This window comes from Gopherus flavomarginatus, chromosome 6 (assembly GCF_025201925.1).
Source record: "Gopherus flavomarginatus isolate rGopFla2 chromosome 6, rGopFla2.mat.asm, whole genome shotgun sequence".
Lineage (NCBI taxonomy): Eukaryota > Metazoa > Chordata > Testudines > Testudinidae > Gopherus > Gopherus flavomarginatus.
In genome coordinates, this window is record NC_066622.1 from 80,354,528 (window position 1) to 80,377,431 (window position 22,904).

The 22,904-nt window shown below is 44.7% G+C and overlaps 1 protein-coding gene and 1 long non-coding RNA gene across 3 annotated transcripts in view; both read right to left on the bottom strand.

Moving 5' to 3' along the window:
• ZCCHC24 (zinc finger CCHC-type containing 24) overlaps positions 1-10,999 on the bottom strand; it is a 218,517-nt gene extending 207,518 nt beyond the window's left edge. For both annotated transcript variants that reach the window (XR_007775195.1, XM_050960334.1), the window contains exon 1: positions 10,353-10,999. Coding sequence is in view for 1 of the 2 variants with exons in the window: in XM_050960334.1 (XP_050816291.1) it covers positions 10,353-10,592 (240 nt within the window). In the remaining variant the exon portion in view is untranslated. The remainder of the gene's footprint in view (positions 1-10,352) is intronic.
• Positions 1-22,904, bottom strand: part of LOC127054338 (uncharacterized) — a 788,041-nt gene that overhangs the window by 228,702 nt on the left and 536,435 nt on the right. The window lies entirely within an intron of this gene.

Below are 22,904 nucleotides of genomic sequence, written 5' to 3' on the forward strand. Positions count from 1 at the left end.
ACTGGACCAGTGCTGTATGATCACATATGGCAGTTCTTATGTTCAGAAGATACAAAGAGTGTAGTGAAAATCCATCAGTCTCCTTTCTTACCATCTCCCTCAAAATTGATAAGTTTAGAAGAAAAGGAAATCTCTCTTCACAAAGTATGAAGTCAGTGTGTGGTATTCCTAGAAATGAGAGATGGATAACAGGTCACCTGATCCATTTCCCTGCAAGTACAAGTTAGGTCCCTACACTGTTTTTACTAGTGCACAGTCCAGTTTAATTCTAAGAGTCCCAACCTACAGGGCTCCCATCAGTTCCCTTCGAAGGCTAATCCACCAGCTTTTAGATTTTACTATGGGGAAGCTGTTCTTGATATTCTGCCTTGATTTTTGCCTTTTTTTTAAATTTCATCCCACTTTCTTCTGTGTACCACCTAAGTAATTTCTCTCAATGCTTACTATTTACATCCTTCACATATTAATATACGGTAATATTCCTCCAGCCTTTTAGTCATTGCTTTGCTAAAAGTATAATTAGTCATTCTGATCATCTGAACTCACTCCATTTTGGCTATCTGTCTGGTAATGAATGAGGGGCTCAGAGCCACCTAACTACAGCAAATGCAACACTTCAGCTACAGTTTATTATCTGTATTATAGTAATGCCTAGAGGCCCAAGCCCCACTGTACTAGGCACTGTACAAACATAATCAAAGGCCTCAAAGATTTTACAATCTAAGATGAGCTACAGATTCATAGATTCAAGAACTGGAAGGGACCTCGAGAGGTCATCGAGTCCAGTCCCCTGCCCTCATGGCAGGACCAAATACTGTCTAGACCATCCCTGATAGACATTTATCTAACCTACTCTTAAATATGTCCAGAGATGGGGATTCCACAACCTCCCTAGGCAGTTTATTCCAGTGTTTAACTACCCTGACAGTTAGGAACTTTTTCCTAATGTCCAACCTAAATCTCCCTGGCTGCAGTTTAAGCCCATTGCTTCTTGTTCTATCATTAGAGGCTAAGGTGAACAAGTTTTCTCCCTCCTCCTGATGACACCCTTTTAGATACCTGAAAACTGCTATCATGTCCCCTCTCAGTCTTCTCTTTTCCAAACTAAATAAACCCAATTCTTTCAGCCTTCCTTCATAGGTCATGTTCACAAGACCTTTAATCATTCTTGTTGCTCTTCTCTGGACCCTCTCCAATTTCTCCACATCTTTCTTGAAATGCGGTGCCCAGAACTGGACACAATACTCCAGTTGAGGCCTAACCAGCGCAGAGTAGAGCGGAAGAATGACTTCTCGTGTCTTGTTTACAACACACCTGTTAATGCATCCCAGAATCACGTTGGCTTTTTTTGCAACAGTATCACACTGTTGACTCATATTTAGCTTGTGGTCCACTATGACCCCTAGATCTCTTTCTGCCGTACTCTTTCCTAGACAGTCTGTTCCCATTCTGTATGTGTGAAACTGATTGTTCCTTCCTAAATGGAGCACTTTGCATTTGTCTTTATTGAACTTCATCCGGTTTACCTCAGACCATTTCTCCAATTTGTCCAGATCATTTTGAATTTTGACCCTGTCCTCCAAAGCAGTTGCAATCCCTCCCAGTTTGGTATCATCTGAAAACGTAATAAGCGTACTTTCTATGCCAACATCTAAGTCGTTGATGAAGATATTGAACAGAGCCGGTCCCAAAACAGACCCCTGCGGAACCCCACTTGTTATACCTTTCCAGCAGGATTGGGAGCCATTAATAACTACTCTCTGAGTACGGTTATCCAGCCAGTTATGCACTCACCTTATAGTAGCCCCATCTAAATTGTATTTGCCTAGTTTATTGATAAGGATATCATGTGAGACCATATCAAATGCCTTACTAAAGTCTAGGTATACCACATCCACCGCTTCTCCATTATCCACAAGACTCATTATCCTATCAAAGAAAGCTATCAGATTGGTTTGACACGATATACAGGACTATTTCCTACTCCCTGAGGTAATTAAAGCTTGTCTGTATGGAGTCAAAATTACAAAGGCTTTTTTGTTTTATTTTGTTGCCATGTAACATTTTCAGTTTGCATCTCATCTACTGTCCCCATCATGCCTGTATTTCTTCCTCCAACTGAATATCAGTGCATGGGAGTATCTTTTCCCAGTGTATATGTACTTACCTTTTATGATAGTTTAATTTCATTTTGTTACTTTCTGCTCATATTGTTAGCCACACTTAGGCACCTGAATCTCTGTTTAGGCACATACAGACTGATTTGAGGCAAGTAAAGTTGATATTTAGGTAGAAAAAATAGATTTTAAGCAAACAGGGCCTCAAATACCTTTGTATTGTCTCTGTCCTCGCTGTCATTCACATTTCCCAGTTTAATATTACCTGTTAATTTCATTATCATTAGCCCTTTTCTCTTGAGAACCTCACTAATGTGAGGATGGGCTGGTGGTCTTCAGCCATCTAGCATTCTTTCATTACAATAGGTGTTAGTACTACTTCCCACAGGACATCCATTACCTTCCCCCAAATAAACTGCCTTTCTAAATTGGTGAATCTGTTCCTTACAATGGTGAATTCATGTAGCTCATGTTTTCTCATTACCAATTGGTTCTTCCTTATCTGTAAGAAATTTGATCTGGGAGGTCACAGGGTATCAAATTATCCTCTAGTTACACTGTTATAATCAATAAATACTTGCAGTTATGCATGTTAAAATAACGGTAAATAGACCAGATGTAGCAGGGCTGTTGCAGAGGTTACTGGAAGGAATTCCCCTCTCTCCAGTGCCATGTACAGCACTGCACAAATGGTTGTGTATCATAAAGACATGGTGATGTATCGTAAAGACACGGTGCTTCCTCTCAAGTGTAGGTATTGGCCTCTGCTGGAGTTAGGACACTGAACTTGATAAGTCAAGTTTTCCCTGCATAATGATGGCTATCACTACATGATCAAATTCTGTACCAATTTGGTGGGCAGCCTGTTGAAAGTGAGTATGGAAAACAACATACAAATCTGCCATACTGTACCTATTGGGTTCCGAGAAGTGGGCGGGTGGAAGCCCGCCCACTGCTAAAGGATCCCCTTAAGCCTAAGGGGAGGATCTACAGGACCTCAAAACCCAACTGATTTCGGAGGACAACTAATAAAAGAACAGGGACAGGAGTGCGGTCAAATGGTCAAAAGAAGGGAGCCTGATGGGGACACTGAGCAGAGAACCCTGTACAGCGCCCACTGCTCCTCGAAGGCATCAAGGGAGCCAGTGGATGCCGCCCAGAGGAACTCTGCCCAGATACATGAACGGACAGAGGATCGGAAACAAGCCCCACAGTCCCAGGAGTCTCCACTGGCCAACCTCCTCTCCCTGATTGTGTAGATGGCCATTTTAGCCAGGGCCAGCAGGAGGTTGACCAGGAGGTCCTGTGACTTTGTGGGGCCATGGATAGGGAGTGCATAGAAAAGGAGGTGAGGGGAAAAGTGCAGCCAGAAATGTAACAGTATGTTTGTGAGGAGCCAGTACAGGCGCTGCAACCTGGCGCACTCTAAGTAAACATGCGCCAGGGTCTCCCTCAGGCCGCAGAAGGGGTAGGTGTCTGGGACGGGGTAAACCGTGCCAAATACACGCCCATGCTCATGGTCCCATGAAGGAGCTGCCAACTGATGTCCCCGGCGGGCCTCAGGACCAGGGTAGAGTAGAGGCTGGCCCACCGGCGTTCCTCACCCTCCAGAGATGGCAGGCGGTCTGCCACTTTGTGTCGGGGCGGGACACGAGGGTGAGGAAGTGAAGGGTCTGCCATACTGTATCTATTGGGTGTCAGGGAAGCGGGCGGGCGGAAGCCTGCCCACTGCTAAAGGATCCCCCCCACAGCCTAAGGGATGACCCACAGGACCTCAGAACCCCACTGATTGCAGGGGACAACTAATAAAAGAACAGGGACAGGAGTGCGGTCAAAGGGTCATAAGAAGGGAACCTGATGGGGACACCGAGCAGAGAACCCCGGACAGCGCCCACTGCTCCTCGAAAGTGTCAAGGGAGCCAGTGGACGCCGCCCAAAGGAACTCCGCCCAGATACGTGAATGGACCACGGATCAGAAACAAGCCCCACAGTCACCGGAGTCTCCATCGGCCAACCTCCTCTCCCTGGTTGTGTAGATGGCCATTTTTGCCAGGATGAGGAGGAGGTTGACCAGGAGGTCCCGTGACTTTGTGGGGCCACGGATAGGGAGTGTGTAGAGAAGGAGGTGAGGGGAAAAGCGCAGCCAGAAATGTAACAGGAGAGTGGTGAGGAGCCGGTATAGGGGCTGCAACCTGGCGCACTCTAAATAGACGTGCGCCAGGGTCTCCCTCACGTCGCAGAAGGGGCAGGTGTTTGGGACAGGGGTAAACCACACCAAGTACACACCCGTGCTCACAGCCCCATGAAGGAGCCGCCAACTGATGTCCCCAGCGGGCCTCAGGACCAGGGTAGAGTAGAGGCTGGCCCACCAGGCTTTCTCAGCCTCCAGAGGTGGCAGGTGGTCCCGCCATTTTGTGTCGGGGCAGGACACGAGGGTGAGGAAGTGAAGGGTCTGCCATACTGTACTATTGCATGTTGCCCGCCCACTGCTAAAGGATCACCCCCCAGCCTAAGGGGAGGAACCACAGAACCCACTGAGTTCGGGGGACAACTAATAAAAGAACAGGGACAGGAGTGAGGTCAAAGGGCCATAAGAAGGGAACCTGACGGGGACACCGAGCGGAGAACCCCGGACAGTGCCCACTGCTCCTCGAAGGCGACAAGGGAGCCAGTGGACGCCGCCCAGAGGAACTCCGCCCGGATGCGTGAACGGACCAGGGATTGGAAACAAGCCCCACAGTCACTGGAGTCTCCATCGGCCAACCTCCTCTCCCTGGTCGCATAAATGGCCTTTTTAGCCAGGGCGAGGAGGAGGCTGACCAGGAGGTCCCAGGAATTTGTGGGGCCACGGATAGGGAGTGCGTAGAGAAGGAGGTGAGGGGAAAAGTGCAGCCAGAAACGTAATAGGATGTCAATGAGGAGCCGGTGTAGGGGCTGCAACCTGGTGCACTCTAAATAAACGTGCGCCAGGATCTCTCTCATGCTGCAGAATGGGCAGGTGTCTGGGACAGGGGTAAACCGCGCCAAGTACACGCCCGTGCTCACGGCCCCATGAAGGAGCCGCCAACTGATATCCCCAGTGGGCCTTGGGACCAGGGTGGAGTAGAGGCTGACCCACCTGGGCTCCTCACCCTCCAGAGGTGGCAGGCGGTCCCGCCACTTTGTGTCGGGGCGGGACACGAGGGTGAGGAAGTGAATGGTCTGCCATATTGTAGCAGAGTGGTTACCCTGCTCCTGCCCTGAAGGGCTTAAAACAGCCCTGGAAGAGGGCTGTGGCAGGGAAAGCAGCTACTAGGCTGATTGAGGAAGCAGCCGCAGCTGGGCCACACCCCAATCAAGCCTCAGCTGGCCCTATGTAAGATGCTGGGAGCTAGGAGCTCAACAATCTCTCTCTGTGTTCAGAGAGAAGAGGGACTGGCTGCAGGGAGGTTAACCAGGTATCTGGAGTGGAGCAGGGCAGGGGAAAGGCCAAGGGAGCCAGGGAGCTCTGGCCTAGGAAAGCCCCAGGCTGCAGGCCTGGTAAGGCCTGTTGGGTACTGGGTTGCCGGGACAGCCCATGAGTAGGCAGAGGCAGCAGGTCCAAAACCCCCCTTGCTGGTGATGAGTGGCATTTACACTGCAGTGTGCCCCACTGAACAGGGGCTAGATGGAGACTGGGCAGTAGCCAAGACTGAGGCAAAGTGGAGATAGTGGGTGGGGATTCCCCTGGGAGGGGGAGACTCAGAACTGTGGGGGTACTGCCATGGGGCAGAACCCAGTTAAAGGGGCACTGTGGTCTTGGGAGGGACACAGGGGGCCAGTAGTAGTAGCGGATCATCGGCTGACAGAGGACGCGCCTGGGTCAAAGAACTACTTCCTGGAGATGACCAGCAAGAGGTGCCGCCGGGTGAATCTGCACCTGATTACACACACCATTATCTTAGGTTTCTCAATTATACCACTTACTGACACAGTTACCTGGCTGACTCTCAAATACATTACATCGGTTGTAAGCAATCCTACAACAAACTTCAAATACTTGGCTCCAAAGAATGAGGTTATAATGAAAGTTAAGTTGAGTTCAATAGCATCGTTGTGTTCCAAAATGCCTTTATTTCATATCTTGGGCAATAAATGCTCCAGTAAAATTTTATTTAAACCAGGTCTGTTTTGTAAAATGAGTCTCCCAGCTGGAACAAAACATTCATTGTCAACGTACTGTTTAAACCTTTTATTGTTGCCTTTTTGTTGGTACAAGGGGCTTTTATGCACCAAACAGCTGTATTCATCATGTTTATCTAGAAGGCATCCAGTGTAGTGGAAAAAAGTCTGGAGGACAAAAATCTTCATTAAGTGCAAGAGTACTTTGTGGATGCCTGCATTTTTTTTTCTGTCCAGTTCCTTTGGTCAGTATGCAAGTCACATACACAGGCACTGCCATGCAGACTTGCAAGTCCTGTATAATAGCAACTTTTCATGAGCTGTCTACTTTTCCAAGCACTCTCCTCTGACAATTTTTCAGCTGCATGACAACATGGTGTACACATGCTTATTATATTCCCTATGATCCTGTCATTTCTCAATCTGTTGCTATTTTGGCCTCTCATTAGGTCACTTTCCAAATATTGTGTATAAGCTATGTGTCAATCATTGTCACAGCTCAGCCTGTGGCTAAGCCAAGCCAGTTCAAAACTAGGAGGAAAAAACGCCAACCAAAGCAAGCACTATATTAAAAACAGTTAACAGTTTAACTTTGGAAAGCTATTTGTGTTCCAAAGGCATCACACGAACCCACTTGATGTAAAAGAAATATACGGCACCATTACTCCCAAAAATAATTGTAAACAATCTAACTACTAAGTATGTACTTAATGGCATTTGAAACTGTTGACAAAAACAGACATTAGAACTTCAAGAATTAAGAATATGACATTGGAAGAAATCCTCTTGGGGTCTCTCTTGTCAAGAAACATTCAAGCTTCCAACTTCTGGACTGTGTGGAGAAGTGTATTGATTTGCGCTTTTTTGAGCTACAGCATGTTTAAATTCTTTGGTGAATCTTAAATGAAAGATGCTGTAGAAGTGCAAATTATTGATTAACAAGTACAATAGACACACTAACGTGACATTTAAAAAGTGCCTCACATCAACTGTGTGCTCTGCTCAATTGCAGTTAGAAGCAGGAGAATGCATTTGTGAAAATTGCAAACAAGCCTGATCCTCTGTAAATATGAAGTATCCTCATGGAATCATGGCTCCATGTTACCTGGATGTTGAATCCTACAGACTTTGTACAGTGTTTGCATTCTCAGCTGATGTGACTGAAGTGCTTTAGGAAGTTCTTACAAGAGTGAAAGGAGTAAAACACAATTGCATCTAATAATAATATATCTCATAGAGCTGGAAAGGACCCTGAAGGTTATTGAGTCCAGCTCCCTGCCTTCACTAGCAGGACCAAGTACTGATTTTTTTTTTTTGCCCCAGATCACAACTCTGGGTTTAGTAGGCCAATGCTCAAACCACTGAACTATCCCTTTCCCTGCATGCGCCCTACCTGAGTGGGGGCCTTAGACATGTAGCACAGGTAAATGTAGCTGTCAGACTCACCATAAGTGCTTAGTGAGGATTGTTCTGGAGATGATTCTGAGGGAATTCAAAGGTATCATAGAATATCAGGATTGGAAGGGACCTCAGGAGGTCATCTAGTCCAACCCCCTGCTCAAAGCAGGACCAATCCCTGGATAGACTTTTGCCCCAGATCCCTAAGTGGCCCCCTCAAGGATTGAACTCAGAACCCTGGGTTTAGAAGGTTAATGCTTAAACCACTGGATGGGGTTGATAAAGTTGTGGTTTGCAACATACAACAGAAGCAGCCATCTGGAAGTGGCCTAGTAAACCTAGGGACTGAGCCTTGAAGTAGAGTTGGTGATAATAGGTTTTGGATATAGAGAAAGAACTGGAGAGAAATATTTCCCAGAAGGCAGAGGGTGATGTTTCTGATAGAAGGATGAAACCCTAGTTACAAATCATACAGTGGGAACAGAAAGAGGGAACTCTAGAAAGACCAAAAATCTCCACCAAGGGCTCTGTTCCTGGGACAGAATTTCCCAGCCTCCCTAGCTGCAGCCACACATTACTGTTGGCTAGTTTTACATTAGGGGGAAAATATCTGACTCTGAACAGAATGGATTCTAACATTAGCAAATGCTGAGCTGCACAGTGTTATCAACCCCCTAATGAGAAAGTCTACGAAGACTGAAACTCTGAATTCTTAGCTCTGTCTCGAAACCAGAATGTGTGCAACACAAATGCAAAATAACAATATCTGTCAACTTGGAACTGACAGGTGTGCAGTTCTGTGTTTGACTCCCACTGCCTGCTGACTTTGCTAACAGAACAACGTGCTTTTGAATTCTGCATTTTTTTTTACCTTTTTAAAGGAATTACACAGAATAAGAATTTGGACATGGAACTTCTGAATGTTGAATAACTTCCTTTGAAAAATAGCAGACGTGTCCATTTGGGACTACAGTGCTTCTGCAAAACATTCCATTATTAAATAAAGTCTGACTGATGTTTAAACTTGTTTCCTTGGTGGTGGTTCTTAATTGCATCAGTAGTAACCCATTAATAAAATTATGCCAAAAACTGGCTGCTGACTTTAACTGAAGATTCCTTAGCTTTGGTCCCTGTGCCAAAATAAAAAAGAGTCCTATACTTTCAAGTGGGAGCTCATTTTAACCTGTTCCTAGGCTTCAGGAATGTTCTGAAACTCCATTACCTAAGAATTGCCATAGTGCATTGGACTCAATGTCCATCTACTCCAGTATCCTGTCTTCTACAGTGGCCAGCATCAGGTGAAAGTGCAAGAATGATACCACCTTAGGAGTTCTTCTGATAGCTAGTAATTAGAGAGGGTCTTAAAACCTGAAACAGGAGGTTTTATATCTCTAACAATTTTTACCGTATTCCTGATACCCATATAAATTGCCAAACCCTTTTTAAATATTAAGTTCTTGGCCTCTGGGATTCCATGTGTCAGTGAGTTCCACAGTTTAAATACTTCCCCACACAACAGATTTCCCTTATCAGTTTTTAATGTCATTGACTGTTCCCTTTTTCTTGTGGTATTAACAAGGAGGACACAAGATTCTGCTGTAGACCATTATTTTATGTACTTTTATCACATCCCTTCATCACCTCTCTTCTAAAGTAAACAATCCCAATGTTTTCAGTCTCCCATCATTATTGATTAAAATGTTCAGCTTCAGTTCTACCATCTGCAAGGTATTTATTTAAACATTGTATCTAACAATGTTATCCTGTATTACCAGTTTATTTCCAGTCCTATTTTTAAGCATGAGAGGGATGTTTGAACTTCAGCAATTTCACTGACTTAAAATGTTACAATGTATTTGCTGTCCTTTCCCCTTCTCTCTACCTCCCCCACCCCCTCCCGTTATTAGTTGTTCTACCGTATCTGGTTCAGCTCCGTGATAGCAATGCAAATAAATCAGTGTAATCGTTTACCAGATTGTCAACAGAAGTTGTGTGCCGAGCACACTCCGGGGGGAGGGGGTTTAAATATATATATATAATTTAAATATAGGCCATACCTTCCCCCACAGAAGCAAACGGTAATTTCCCCCACGCACCCCCCAACCTCAAAGTGAAATTAACTTTGTTACAACTTTGGTTGAATTCCCATCTGAACACAATGCCGAGCACGGTTCGTTTGCGCAGACTTGGCAACATCAGTAACAGCAGAAAGTTACAGGCTAAAGTTGCATTTTTACTGGTTGGAAAAATAAAAAGCCATTTCCAACAAAACTGAGGGTTTAGGGCAAGATCCGAAATTGGAGCGACAAACCAGGATTACTGGTTAAAGAACCTGCACTGATTATTTTTCGCGGACTTAAAAAAAGGGAACTCTTTCTCCAGCTCCTACGTACTCCCCCTGTACTTTACAAAAACTATTAAAAGCAAAGGCTCCCTTTGGTCCGGACAGCTTTTGTTTAAATAACAGGAATCCAACTCTAGAAAAATGGGAAAAACTTCTCAAACATCATGGCGGTTGGGGCTAAATTTCAGAGTGAACTTTCTGCGATTTTTTTGCAAAGCGATCACAGATTGCAGCTCGGCTCCTCTGGCCGCAGAGAGACTGTCCCCCCTCCTGGCTCAGCTCAGACTCTGTGTGAAACTATTGAACCCAATCTAGCGATCCCACTCGGCAGGCACGGGGGGAAAGGCACCTACCTCGTTCCTCTGGAGTTGGAAGAAGCTGTTCAGATAGCTGGAATTGAGGGACGAGCCCAGCTCCGGGCTGTTCTTGGTGTAGCTGAGATCGGGGTGCTGGGAAGAAGAGGGCTCGGGTCTGAAGGCATCAAAGGCGCTGGCCTGGTGGGTGTCTTGCAGCGACAGATAGACCCAGTTGAGGAGCTGGGCAGGCTGGTAGACAGAAGCAGCACTGGTGTCTATGGCTGACAACAAGCTCATCTTTCCCCCGAACTCTGCCGCCTGCCTGGGTCTCTCTGTGCTCCCTCCCTCCACTCCTCGCTCACTGCCTCCGGTCAGCTCTCCCCAGGATGTTTTCTCCACCCCACACGCTTCTGCTGGGTTCTTCTCGCTTAGGGGGAGGGGTGCTGCTCTTTATTTTGCTTTAATCCGGCCAGCCCCACACTTTTGTCTCTCCCCCTCCCTCCCCTCCCTAAGGCGATCCAAGCCCCCCTAGTCCCGAGGCACCGCACCGCACGGGCATAGTTGCTGCCGCGGCTGCAAAGTTAGCAGAAAACTTTCTTGCGAGTATTTTTCCCCCTCGTTTTCCTTTTGCTGCCAGATCCGCTATCTGACTTTATTCCCACTCCCCCAGGCAGCCCTGGAGGGGCGGGGCTGATTGACTATGCAACAGCAGCCGATCCAGTCCGCGGGTCAGCTAGCTTCATATGGAGCGCGGGGGCGGGGAGATGGAAGTCCGGCGCTGCCTGGAAAGCTCAATGGGCTGCTAATTTGAATATGTATAAGGCTATAGGCCAATCAGTGGACGGCGCCACCTCCTTGCGAGGTGGGGACGCGCCACGAGTGGCTGCGGGACAGAGCGGAGCACAGCCCCGCTTGGCTTCGAAGTGTGAGAGTTAGTGCATCTTATGTGCAAACTTTTACGTTTCGTTTGTGGGCCTGTCTCTCGCTGCCTGGGTTTCCTTTGTGGTCTTCCTGGAGAAGGACTCGCCTCCCAGCCAGGACTCCAGTCCCATGAGGGTGTTCTCACCGTGCCGTGGTAGCGTGCATTCCCCTCTTTATTTCTGTTTCTCACTAGAGCTAAGGACTCATTATTTGAGGGCCTGTCTCACTCGATCTTTGTCAAAACTCCAGGTCCGCAAAAGGTTCCTCGGCTATTGAGGCTGTGCCAAGACCTTGCAGAATGAAGGTTTCCCAAATAAGGCAGGAGAGTGGTGTGAGCTTCCCCTAGGAAAGCCAGCTAGGTAGACTGGGATTGGCTTCTTGAAAAGCCCTGGTGCAGTTAGCATACAATGAAGGGGTAACGACCTAGGCCTTTTAAGGAGTCAACAGCAGAAAAGAGGAAGAGGAGTTATTCTTTTGGGAAAGTGCTTGAGTGGGTGATCACGGTTCCCAAATCTTTTCCATCCCGCTTTCCCTATATTGTTTAAAGATTGTGGCAGAGTAGCTATTTCTTACTAGAAATCCCATGGCAATAAAACCAAGACTTCTTTTCAAAGCTAGAGTCTCTATGTGAAGGTAAATTTTTACATTTGAGCAAAACCCCTTAATAGAGTTATCAGAGGCTAAAAACACACACACCTTCCAGCATGTATTTGATTTGTTTTGTTTTTAAGAATCTCACCATTTTCTTTGCTTAGATAACTGAAAAACATCAATACTTTGACCTTTCAGAGTTGGCTCATGAGTTGGCCTTAATGGGCGGTATGTGTGCTATTCACATGGAAAAAAAATGTTGCTCTGAAAAAGCAAAGTTACAAATGTTTTGGAAATGCATTGCTGACTGTGCACAGTAGAAAATACCATTAACTGTCAGCTACAAACTCAAAAGATGGATGTATTTTGCATATGGGAGTAGCTAGTTAACTGCACAACTATCTGGCTACAGGAATTTATAAACTCAGTTGCTGTAAAGTCCAGACACTTGGAGCAATGGATGGTGGAGTTTGTAAAAGGAAGCAAGATGCTAAAGGCCTCATTTGCTGACAAGTTGGATCAGTTTTGCTATGCTGATATATTTGAAACAATACCCCCACATACTTTGGATGAAGTTGTACTAGTATAAAATGGTTTATGTTGGTATAACTTTTTCCTTTCTAAGAAGATAGCAATAAACTATACTAGTATAAGAAATGTTTGTACCAGTATAACTGTGTTCACACAAACGGTTGTACTGATAAACACCACACTAACCAATATAGGTATGCCAGTACAAAAGCAGGCTTTAGTGGTTCTGCAAGCCAATTATCTCTGGAATAAGGAATTATTGAGATCTGCTGATAAGGCTGAATGAGACACAAAATACTGTCCCTGCCTCCAGCACTCATACTTCAACAGGCAGGCAGAGCGGTGCGCTCGGAAGCACAGATGAGGGCTTGAAATTGTGTCTTTGGTGTAATGGACTCCCTTTTTTGGTGCATGTTAATTGCCATGTCACAAAGGGAGTATTTTCAATCCCTGTTTTCCTGGATAAATAAAAGATGTCAGATCTTGTTCATGGGTCAGATCCAGCCCTCATTTGGCATCTAGGCCTCTCACTGAAGGTAATGAGAGTCCTTAACAAAAATGGATACAACATAGTTCATGTGATGAGTATCAAAAATATCAAGTGTGACTGATTTAATGTTGCACTTGTTTAATTTTTATTGTGTCCTGACCTGCTTGTCAAACTTAATTTTGCACTAACTCTGCTGTCTTGTTTTTTTAAACCGAATAATGGAATAACATTATACACTGGGGCAGACAATGAGCCAAATGGCAGCTTATTTGTTATATTTGGTACTTAGGCATCCCCTATTATTGTAATGTGTGAGCCCCAGACAATCTTTAATGTAGTTATCCTCACAACCCTCATACACTAAGGCAGTGCTATTATTCCCGTTGTATGGAGGGTGAGCTGAGAGACTAAGTGACTTGCCCAAGGTCAAACAGGAAGCCTGTGGCAGAGCTGAGAAACAAACCTGGATCTTGGAGATCACATCCTAGTATCCTAACCAGTGGGCATTATCCTTATTCTTCCAGCAAGTGCAATACAAATCATTATCACTATCTTACCTTCACATCGGCTTTCTGGATCTTTTCTCTCATCATTCCCAGGCTCTTTCCCCTGTGCAGTCTTCACTTATTCCCTGAGTTGAGCTCCCATTACTGTCAGTGCTAGTTCTGGGTACTGAATTTAGAATATACAGTGAACCTATGTATTCCAGGAAACAGATCTTGTCCCCTTGCTAGAGGATCAGAGAGGATAACGTTGCCCTTATTTTGCTGTCATTTTCCTACTGTTCTCAGAACAATAGAAAATCTAGATTGCATAATGAGGTGAGGTGTTTTTTTTTCCTCATTCTGCTATAACCATTGAATCTGCATTGTTGTTAATGAAACCATATTTATATATGGGCTCCTCCTTTCACTTTGACAAACTCAGTTCCTATTACTTTGGGTGAAGCAAGTATTTGACCTTGTTCCTCTGCCTATCATTCTGTACCTTGCATAGAACATGGTAGTATTTATAATGTGAATATGACTGAGTAGTACAGTGTGGTGAGTTGTCCATCTCACACAAGACCTACAGGGGTAAATTAGGCTAATTAACCTATAGGCCATACCTGGAGGGAAGCCAGGTTGTGCTAAGGCCTAATTTGCTGATGAAGTCCAGCTGGGGGAAGAGCTGGGTTGGATATATAAAGACAGGAAGTTGACAGCAGAAAGGAGCTGTTCCAAAGTAGGCTATAGTTATTGCCTGGGAGTGGGGAGTTGTGTTTGAAGGTCAATGGAGTTCATTTGTCTGCACTTACTCCCTAGGAGGATGTTTGAGTCAATACACTCAGGGGGAGCCAGAAGCTGCAGGAAGGAATCCAGAGAAGCAGCAACAGGGTCTGAGGAGAAGCAGACCAGAGTTGCCACATGTCGGGTCCCTGGACTAGAACCTGGAGTAGTGAGTGGGCAGGCCAGAGTTCCCCTACTGGCCACTAATGTAATGGCATCATCAGGGCAGTGCATGGGAAGACTGCTTGAGATGGCTGGTGCAGAAGGTTTTTGATACCCCGGAAGTGGGAAATATGGATAGTGACTTGGCCTTCCTCTATGAAGAAGAGCAGCTGGGGTTGCAGAGACAGAGCAGAAGAAGAATGTGCAATGAGCAGCAAAAGAGGGATGCAGACCTGGACGGAGCTAATCCCCTACTGGTGAGTCAATGCCATGACACACAGATTCAACTGCAGTCATCTTCTGGCTCTTTAGGGCTTCTTTTTTTTCTGGCTTGTTCGGAATGTTGGTCTTTGGCACTCAAGTGGCTGTTCAGAGTACATGCACAAAGCTCTCCAAGGGAAATAGAAGGAGTATTCCGTGAGGGAAGGAGTTGTTCCTGGCATATAGAAAGGAGACTATTCCAGGATTACACAGCGGCATGAAGAAAGATACAGCATCCTCAGGATTATCTACTGAGTCCACCTGGGTGGTCTCATACTCCTGTTTTATAGTTTCTCCCTACCTGAGCATTGATTGGCTCAGTTCTCAAATTATGAATATTTGTAACTCCACTGTGGAAATTTACTCTCCAGATCATGAGGAAAACTCATCTGCCCACTAACTACCAGTTCTTCCTTGTGGATGGTTCTGGGCACTTGAAGTAAATGGCCTTGTGCTGTCTCTGCTTGTGTATGCAGAGATACAAACCACTTGGAATCATCGATATCTCAACACTGCAATGCCAAAAGATATGTGGGTTGCATGAGCAGAAATCTTGGATAATTAATTCTTTCTTTTGGGGGGAGGAGATTGGGGTAGAGTGGGATGGTGGGGGAGTTATGTAACAAGGGAGAAGGAGCAGAATGTGCCACTAGAAAGGAGTGCCTCTGGTGGCAAAGCAGAAGACAGTGGGAAGAAGGGATCACATTCTTCAGCGTGCTGCTTCTAGTGTTCATTTCAACACCTGGGAACAGGAGAAAGAGACTGCCATGGGTGCAGGTCACAAAAGACCCTATTTGGAAATATTTTCAAGAAATTCCTGTACCTCTGGGTAAAAAGGAACCCATGCCAAATATAAATTGTATAGCAAAGAGAGGCAAGGCCTGTTTGTCAGAATGAAACAACCTTATGAAAAATGCTCCTCAGAAAGCAACCTAAGTAATTTAGGAGACTCTTGTCTCATTTTCAAGAGACTTAGGCAAATAGGCACTTAAGCTCCAGTCACTTTCTCTTAGGCATATTTGAAAGTTTTTTACTCTGACCTGAAATAATCAATTTAATTCACTGACTACAGTTAATCCCGCTGTTCCTTTAATAAATCATCTAGTTGTAAATGTGCAACATGTTTTGATAGAAGAAGTTTATCCAAAACACTTAAGGTTGTTTTGTTTAAACACATCAAATAGCACATAAAATTTATCTTAATTAAATCAATTCCAGTTACCATCCCTAATGCAGCTTGATACAGATCATGAACAAAAAAAATCTAGTAAATAAGCAATATATCATTTGCCATTTTCTAATATACTAAAAAAATACAATAAGAATCTTCAAATATTAAACTCTATAATTGCTAAACTGTGTGTGTGTATATAGTGTACCCTCCTAGTTAACAAAAAGATGCACCGCATCTAGTGTAAAGGCTGTATTTAGCTGTAAATCAACATGTTTTAGAAGTTATATTGACCAATGAGACTGTACCTTTTTGTTTAGGAAATAACTGAAGTGCAAATGGAAAAGTTTATTTTAAAGCAGTGATTGAAATGGAGAATTTCCACTTGGTGATTTAAATTGCCTTGACTTAAATAAATCCACCCTGATCACAAGTGGGAGGAGGAGACAAAGGGAGTATCAAGGAGAGCAACATTTCATTAATAAGAGCAATGGCTTTCATGACCCTTCAAAATGGAACTCCCAGTCTTTGCTAGAAAGTACTGTAGAAAGGGACGGTCTTCAACCCATGTGCACAATTCCCCATGGGAGTGGTGCATATTGATTCAATGCTTTTTTTGCCTTGGTCTTCACAGGCAAGGTCAGCTCCCAGACTGCTGCACTGGGCAGCACAGTATGGGGAGGAGATGAGCATCCCTCAGTGGTGAAAAAACAGGTTAAGAACTATTTAGAAAAGCTGGACATGCACAAGTCCAATGCATCCAAGGGTGCTGAGGGAGTTGGCTGATGTGACTGAAGAGCCATTGACCATTATCTTCGAAAACTTGTGATGATCAGGGGAGGTACTGGACTATTAGAAAAAGGTAAATATAGTGCCCATCTTTTAAAAAGGGGAGAAGGAGAATCTGGGGAACTACAGGCGCACCTCAGTCACCTGAAAAATCATGGAGAAGGTTCTGATTGAATCCATTTTGAAGCACTCGGAGGAAAGGCAGGTGATCAGGAACAGTCAACATGGATTCACCAAGGGCAAGTCATGTCTAACCAACCTGACTGCCTTCTGTGAAGAGATAACTGGCTCTGTGGATATGGGGAAAGAGGTGGACGTGATATAGCTTGACATCAGCAAAGCTTTTGATACAGCAAAGCTTTTGATACGCTCTCTCATGGTATTCTTGCCAGCAAGTTGAACTATGGATTGGATGGATGGACTCTAAGGTGGATAGGAAGCTGGCTAGATCATCAGTCTCAACGGGTAGTGATCAATAGGTCGATGTCTAGTTGGCAGCCAATATCAAGCAGAGTGCCCCAGGAGTCGGTCCTGGGGCCAGTTTTGTTCAAGATCTTCATTAATGATCTGAGTGATGGCTTGATTGCACCCTCATCAAGTTTGTTGATGATGCTAAGCTGGGGGGGAGTGGTAGATGCGCTGGAAGGTAGGGATAGGGTCCAGAGTGACCTATACAAATTGGAGGATTGGGCCAAAAGAAATCTGATGAGGTTCAACAAGGACAAGTGTAAAGTCCTGCATTTAGGATGGATGAATCCCATTCACTGTTACAGGCTGAGGACCAACTGGCTAAGCGGCAGTTCTGCAGAAAAAGGACTTGGGGATTACAGTGGATGAGAAACTGGATTTGAGTCAGCAGTGTGCCGTTGCTGCCAAGAAGGCTAACGGTATATTGAGCTGTATAAATAGGGGCACTGCCAGTAGATTGAGGGAAGTGATTATTCCCCTCTGTTCGGCACTGGTGAGGCCACATCTGGAGTATCACGTCTAGGTTTGGGCCCCCCACTGCAAAAAGGATGTGGACAAATTGGAGAGAATCTAGCGGTGAGCAGCAAAAATTATTAGGGGTCTGGGGCACATGACTAATGAGGAGAGGCTGAGGGAACTGGTCTTATTTAGTCTGCAGAAGAGAAGAGCAAGGGGGGATTTGATAGCAGCCTTCAACAACCTGAAAGGGGGTTCCAAAGAGGATGGAGCTTGGCTGTTCTCAGTGGTGGCAGATGACAGAACAAGGAGCAATGGTCTCAAGTTCCAGTGTGAGGGGACGCTCTAAGTTGGATAGTCGGAAAAACTGTTTCACTAGGAGGGTGGTGAAGCACTGGAATGGGTTACCTAGGGAGGTGGTGGAATCTCCATCCTTAGAGATTTTTAGGGCCTGGCTTGACAAAGCCGTGGCTGGAATGATTTAGTTGGGGTTGGTCCTGCTTTAAGCAGAAAGTTGGACTAGATGATCTCCTGAGGCCTCCTCCAGCCTTAATCTTCTATGATTCTGTGGACTGAAAGCAGTGTCTGAGCCTTGGATTGCAATTATTTAACAAACATTAATGTAGCCTTACTGCACTGAGATAGCTAAGTACCCTTCAGGAACAAATCCTGCTTACCTTTCTCCTGATTAGTCCCACTGAAATCAAAGCATGAGCAGAGTGCTTAAGTGACATGACCCACATTTTAAAACAAGTCAGTGGCAGACCCAGGAATACGATTTGGGGATTTCTAATCCTGGTCTCTAAACTCTAGGCAGCCTGTTATACAAAACTGTGACGTTACAAATGTTAGGTTAATCCTCTTGCATGTGCTTTGACATATGATAGATAAAAATCTGCAGCTGTAGATGGATCATTTGCAGTATTCTTATAGTCTCTTTACAAGAGCTGCTCATCCAAATGTAATATGCACAATCTATATTTCTAGTCTGGCTCCAGGCTAGACCAGATTCACAAAATGGGGTGGGGATAAAGCACCCTGAAATGTGCAAGTGAGCATAGCAGTGCTAATACAGAAACAAGATACAAAGTAATTCTCTGATTTGTGGACTTGCATATATAAAACATATGATTTTAGGCACTTCTTCTAGGCTCTGCAGCCAAAATGTACATGGAATGTTCCAAGCGAGTGGGTTTCATGTGACAGGAGTTCTCATTTTATTATGAAATGACTTAATTATGCTATTGGAAGGGCATGTACAATTCTTGAAATTGTAAGACTTCTCCAAAACACATCTAAGTCCTTAAAACAAATTCATATGTAGCTTTTGGAGTGCCTGACATACAAGTGGCATGAGTCCTTGATATGTAGATACAGCAGTTTTCTCCTCCAACAACTGAAGGCAAGTCAGACATACTCCTTGTCTGGAAAGAAATGCATTTGATTTAGCTCATTATAAACTGTTTGCTGCAGGTGCATAGGGACTAGATTGTGTCCAGGTGCTCAAGGAGGGGACGGTGCAAGGACTCCTGCCTTGCACTTCTATACAGAAATGAGGTATAATTACAACCCCTCTGCTCTCTGGACTACAGGGACTGTTCCCTTTGTGCCTCTGCCTCTTCTGGGGCGCAAGACAGTGAAGCAGGGGCCTTGAGGTGTGGGGATGAGGCACTGCTATGGCATCTCTCCTCCTTGGGTGATGGGCGAGTTTGCTACACTCTCTGGAATGGTATATCATGGTTCACTCACCATGGGAACTGGGAAGCGCTGCATCAATACAAGGTTTTGCCTAAATCAAGGGTAGGCAAGCAGCATGCAAGCTGATTTTCAGTGGCACTCACATTGCCCGGGTCCTGGCCTCTGGTCTGGGGGCTCTGCATTTTAATTTTAAATGAAGCTTCTTAAACATTTTTAAAACTTTATTTACTTTACATACAACAATAGGTTAGTTATATACTAGACTTATAGAACGAGACTGTCTAAAAACATTGAAATGTCTTACTGGCAGGCGAAACCTTAAATTAGAGTGAATAAATGAAGACTCGGCATACCACTTCTGAAGGGTTGCCGACCCCTGGCCTAAATGATATGACTGATGCTAACATTTCCCTTTTCCCCTTCCCCTCAGGTTCTCAAAATCAGCTTTGCATCCCTGACACTTTAATTCCTTGTAGGCCTCTAGACACTTCTCCCCTCTTTCAGCTGGTTGTGTAATGAAAACTTAAACATGTTGATTCTATATTATACGTTAATGTAGCTTTACTGCACTGAGATAGTTAAGAACCCTTTAGGGACAAATCCTGCTTACCTTTCTCCTGAGTAGTCCCACTGAAATCAAAGCATGAGCAGAGTGCTTAAGTGACATGACCCCCATCTTAAAACAAGTCAGTGGCAAACCTATGTAAATGTAACGCAGATTGTCAAGCACAAAAGGCCATACAAAGGTTATCAGGAGAGTGTTAGATACACACTGTAGAGTGTCAGATACAACCGGTGTTATTTACTGTGACTGATTTATGGTGCTTGAGTTTATATAAATTAAGCTCCTTATAATTGATTAATAAAATGAATTATAACAAACATACACTGCGTGGGATAATTACAGGGCAAAGCTCATACACCAGTGACAAGCCTCTAACCAGGAGGAAGGACATTAGCAGACTGAAGTGTAGCATTTAGGGTTCTGGAACTAAATCCTGCCCTGACTGGCTTCTCAGGGAGCCCTCCCAGCTTGTCCCTGGCATCTGACAGGCTGAGATGTCACTAGCTATACAGAAACTACAATGTCAAGTTGTCCACATATCACTTCACAGTTGCAATGAGACACTGCTACGGATCTAAGTAGAGCTTGGTTATAAACACTAGTTTGGGTTCATGGGGCAGCCCTTTGTGCTTTTTCAGCTGACCCTCCTGTTGCCATGACTTGTCCAGTACAGCACTGGCTCCTAAGGTGCTCTGCTGGTTGTTGGCTTCGTTCAGAAATGTACTGGATTCTGACAACTGATAGTATCTTGTGATCAGCGGCGGTGGCCAGAACGTTAATCAGAGAAGTCTCTTGCCCCTTCTATCCTCTGCATTATCATGGTCTCATTGACTGAAGAAGCTCAGGGAGGAGAGTATGGGGAAGCTGAAAAGCCAGGAACTAGAGAACAAAGCAGCAAGGGTCGTAGTGACAAGAGAGACAGCCCATCCTCATCCCACCTGCCACACTACAGGAGCCCTCTATGCCTGGAGATGATGCCACCTCAAGGGAGTATGGCCTGTAGGTTGTTCTGTTGTGGTTTAGGTAGAAAATTTGAGCTGTGGCTCTGTAACTTGAATGAGGGAATTTTTAAGTCTCCTCAGTGCTGTTAAATGAAGTCCTGCTGCTTCTCTGGAGCCCCTTGGATGCCCTATATAACCATGCAGACTAGGGCACTGGAGCAGCTGTGCTAGGGGCTCTGTTTATTTTACTTTTAATGTCTTTGGTTGTTCTCGAAGTGGGGATAGTGCCTCAGTGGTAAAGCTTTGACTGTTGTGTCACCTCTGCCCACAGGCTTTCCTCCATTCGTCCCCACTGCTGCCAGTTGCAGCAGCCCCTTCAACACCCTAGTTCATCCACCACTTCTCTGCCCTTCCTCACCAGTAGTAGATTCATTCCTTGTACATCCAAGCTCTGTGGTAAGTCTGGGTGTTGGAGTATGGGGCGGTTGCCATCGCTCCCACTACTATTGGCAATCACAAGGTAAGAAACAGAGGAGAGCCCCAAATAGAAACTAACGTCTACACTGGAGCTGGAGGTATAACATCAAGCTCAAGGATGCATGCCCACACTAGCTCTGATTGAACTAGCATGCTAAAACTAGAAGTGTAGCTGCAGTGGCGTGAGTGTTAGGACAGGCAAGCCACCCCAAATACGATCCCATCAGAGATTCTAGGCATGCAAGCCTGTCCCACCATTCCTGATGCCAGGGCTACACTTCTGTTATCAGCATGCTAGCTCAATCAGAGCGAGCATGAATATGTATACCTGAGGCTGGAACTTAAATCTTCAACTGAAGTGTACACTACTTTGCACTTATCAACATAGTGTTTCAAATGCCATTTTTGTAATCTAGTCTCCCAGGTCTGTGAGATCACTTTGTAACTCTTTGCAGTCAGATTTGGGCTTAACTTTCTTGAGTAATTTAAGCATCATCTGCAAACTTTCCCACCTCACTGTCTACTCCTTTTTCCAGATCATTTATGAATATGTTGAACAGCACAGGTCCCAATACAGATCCTTGGGGGACCCTGTTATTTACCTCTTTTTTCATTGCTGAAACTCGCTATTTATTCCTATCCTTTGGTTTTTTGTCTTTTGACCAGTTAGTGATCCGTGAGATGACCTTCCCTCTTATCCTATGATTGCTTACTTTGATTAGGTCCCTCACCAAGGTACATTATATCCTCTGGATCACTGTTGTCCACATGTTTGTTGACTCCCTCAAAGAATTCTAATAGATTGGTGAGGCAGGATTTCAGTTTACAAAAGCTGTGTTAACTTTTTTCCAACATAGCGTGTTCTGTTGTGTCTGGTAATTTCATTCTTTACTATAGTTTTAACCCATTTGCTTGGTACTTAAGTTACTCTTACTGACCTGTAATTACCAGGATTGCCCTGGAACGTCCAGTCATCTGGTACAGAGGCTGATTTAAGCAATGGGTTACATGCCACGGTTGATAGTCTTAAATATGAAATTGCAAAAACATAAGAATGGCCCTACTGGGTCAGACCAAAGGTCCATCTAGCCCAGTATCCTGTCTTCTGACAGTGGCCAGTGCTAGGTGCCCCAGAGGGAATGAACAGAACAGGTAGTCATCAAGTGATCCATCCCCTGTCACTCATTCCCAGCTTCTGGCAAACTGAGGCTATATACACCATTCCTGTCTAATAGCCATTGATAGACCTATCCTCCTTGAATTTATCTAGTTCTTTTTTGAACCCTGTTATGGTCTTGGCCTTCACAACATTCTCTGGCAAGGAGTTCCATAGGTTGACTATGCATTGTATGAAGATATATTTCCTTTTATTTGTTTTAAACCTGCTGCCTATTAATTTCATTTGGTGACCCCTAGTTCTTGTGTTATGAGAAGTAAATAACACTTCCTTATCTATTTTTTCTACACCAGTCATGATTTTATAGACTTCTATCATATCCCACCTTAGTCATCTCTTTTGTCCAAGCTGAAAAGTCCCAGTCTAATTAATCTATCCTCATATGGCAAACGCTCCATACCCCTAATTATTTTTGTTGCCCTTTTCTGAACCTTTTCCAATTCCAAAATATCTTTTTTTTTTGAGATGGGGTGACTACATCTGCACGCAGTATTCAAGATGTGGGCATACCATGGATTTATATAGAGGCAATATGACATTTTTTGTCCTATTAGCTATTCCTTTCTTAATTATTCCCAGCATTGTGTTTGCTTTTCTGTTTGAGTGGATGTTTTCAGAGAACTACCCACAATGACTCCAAGAT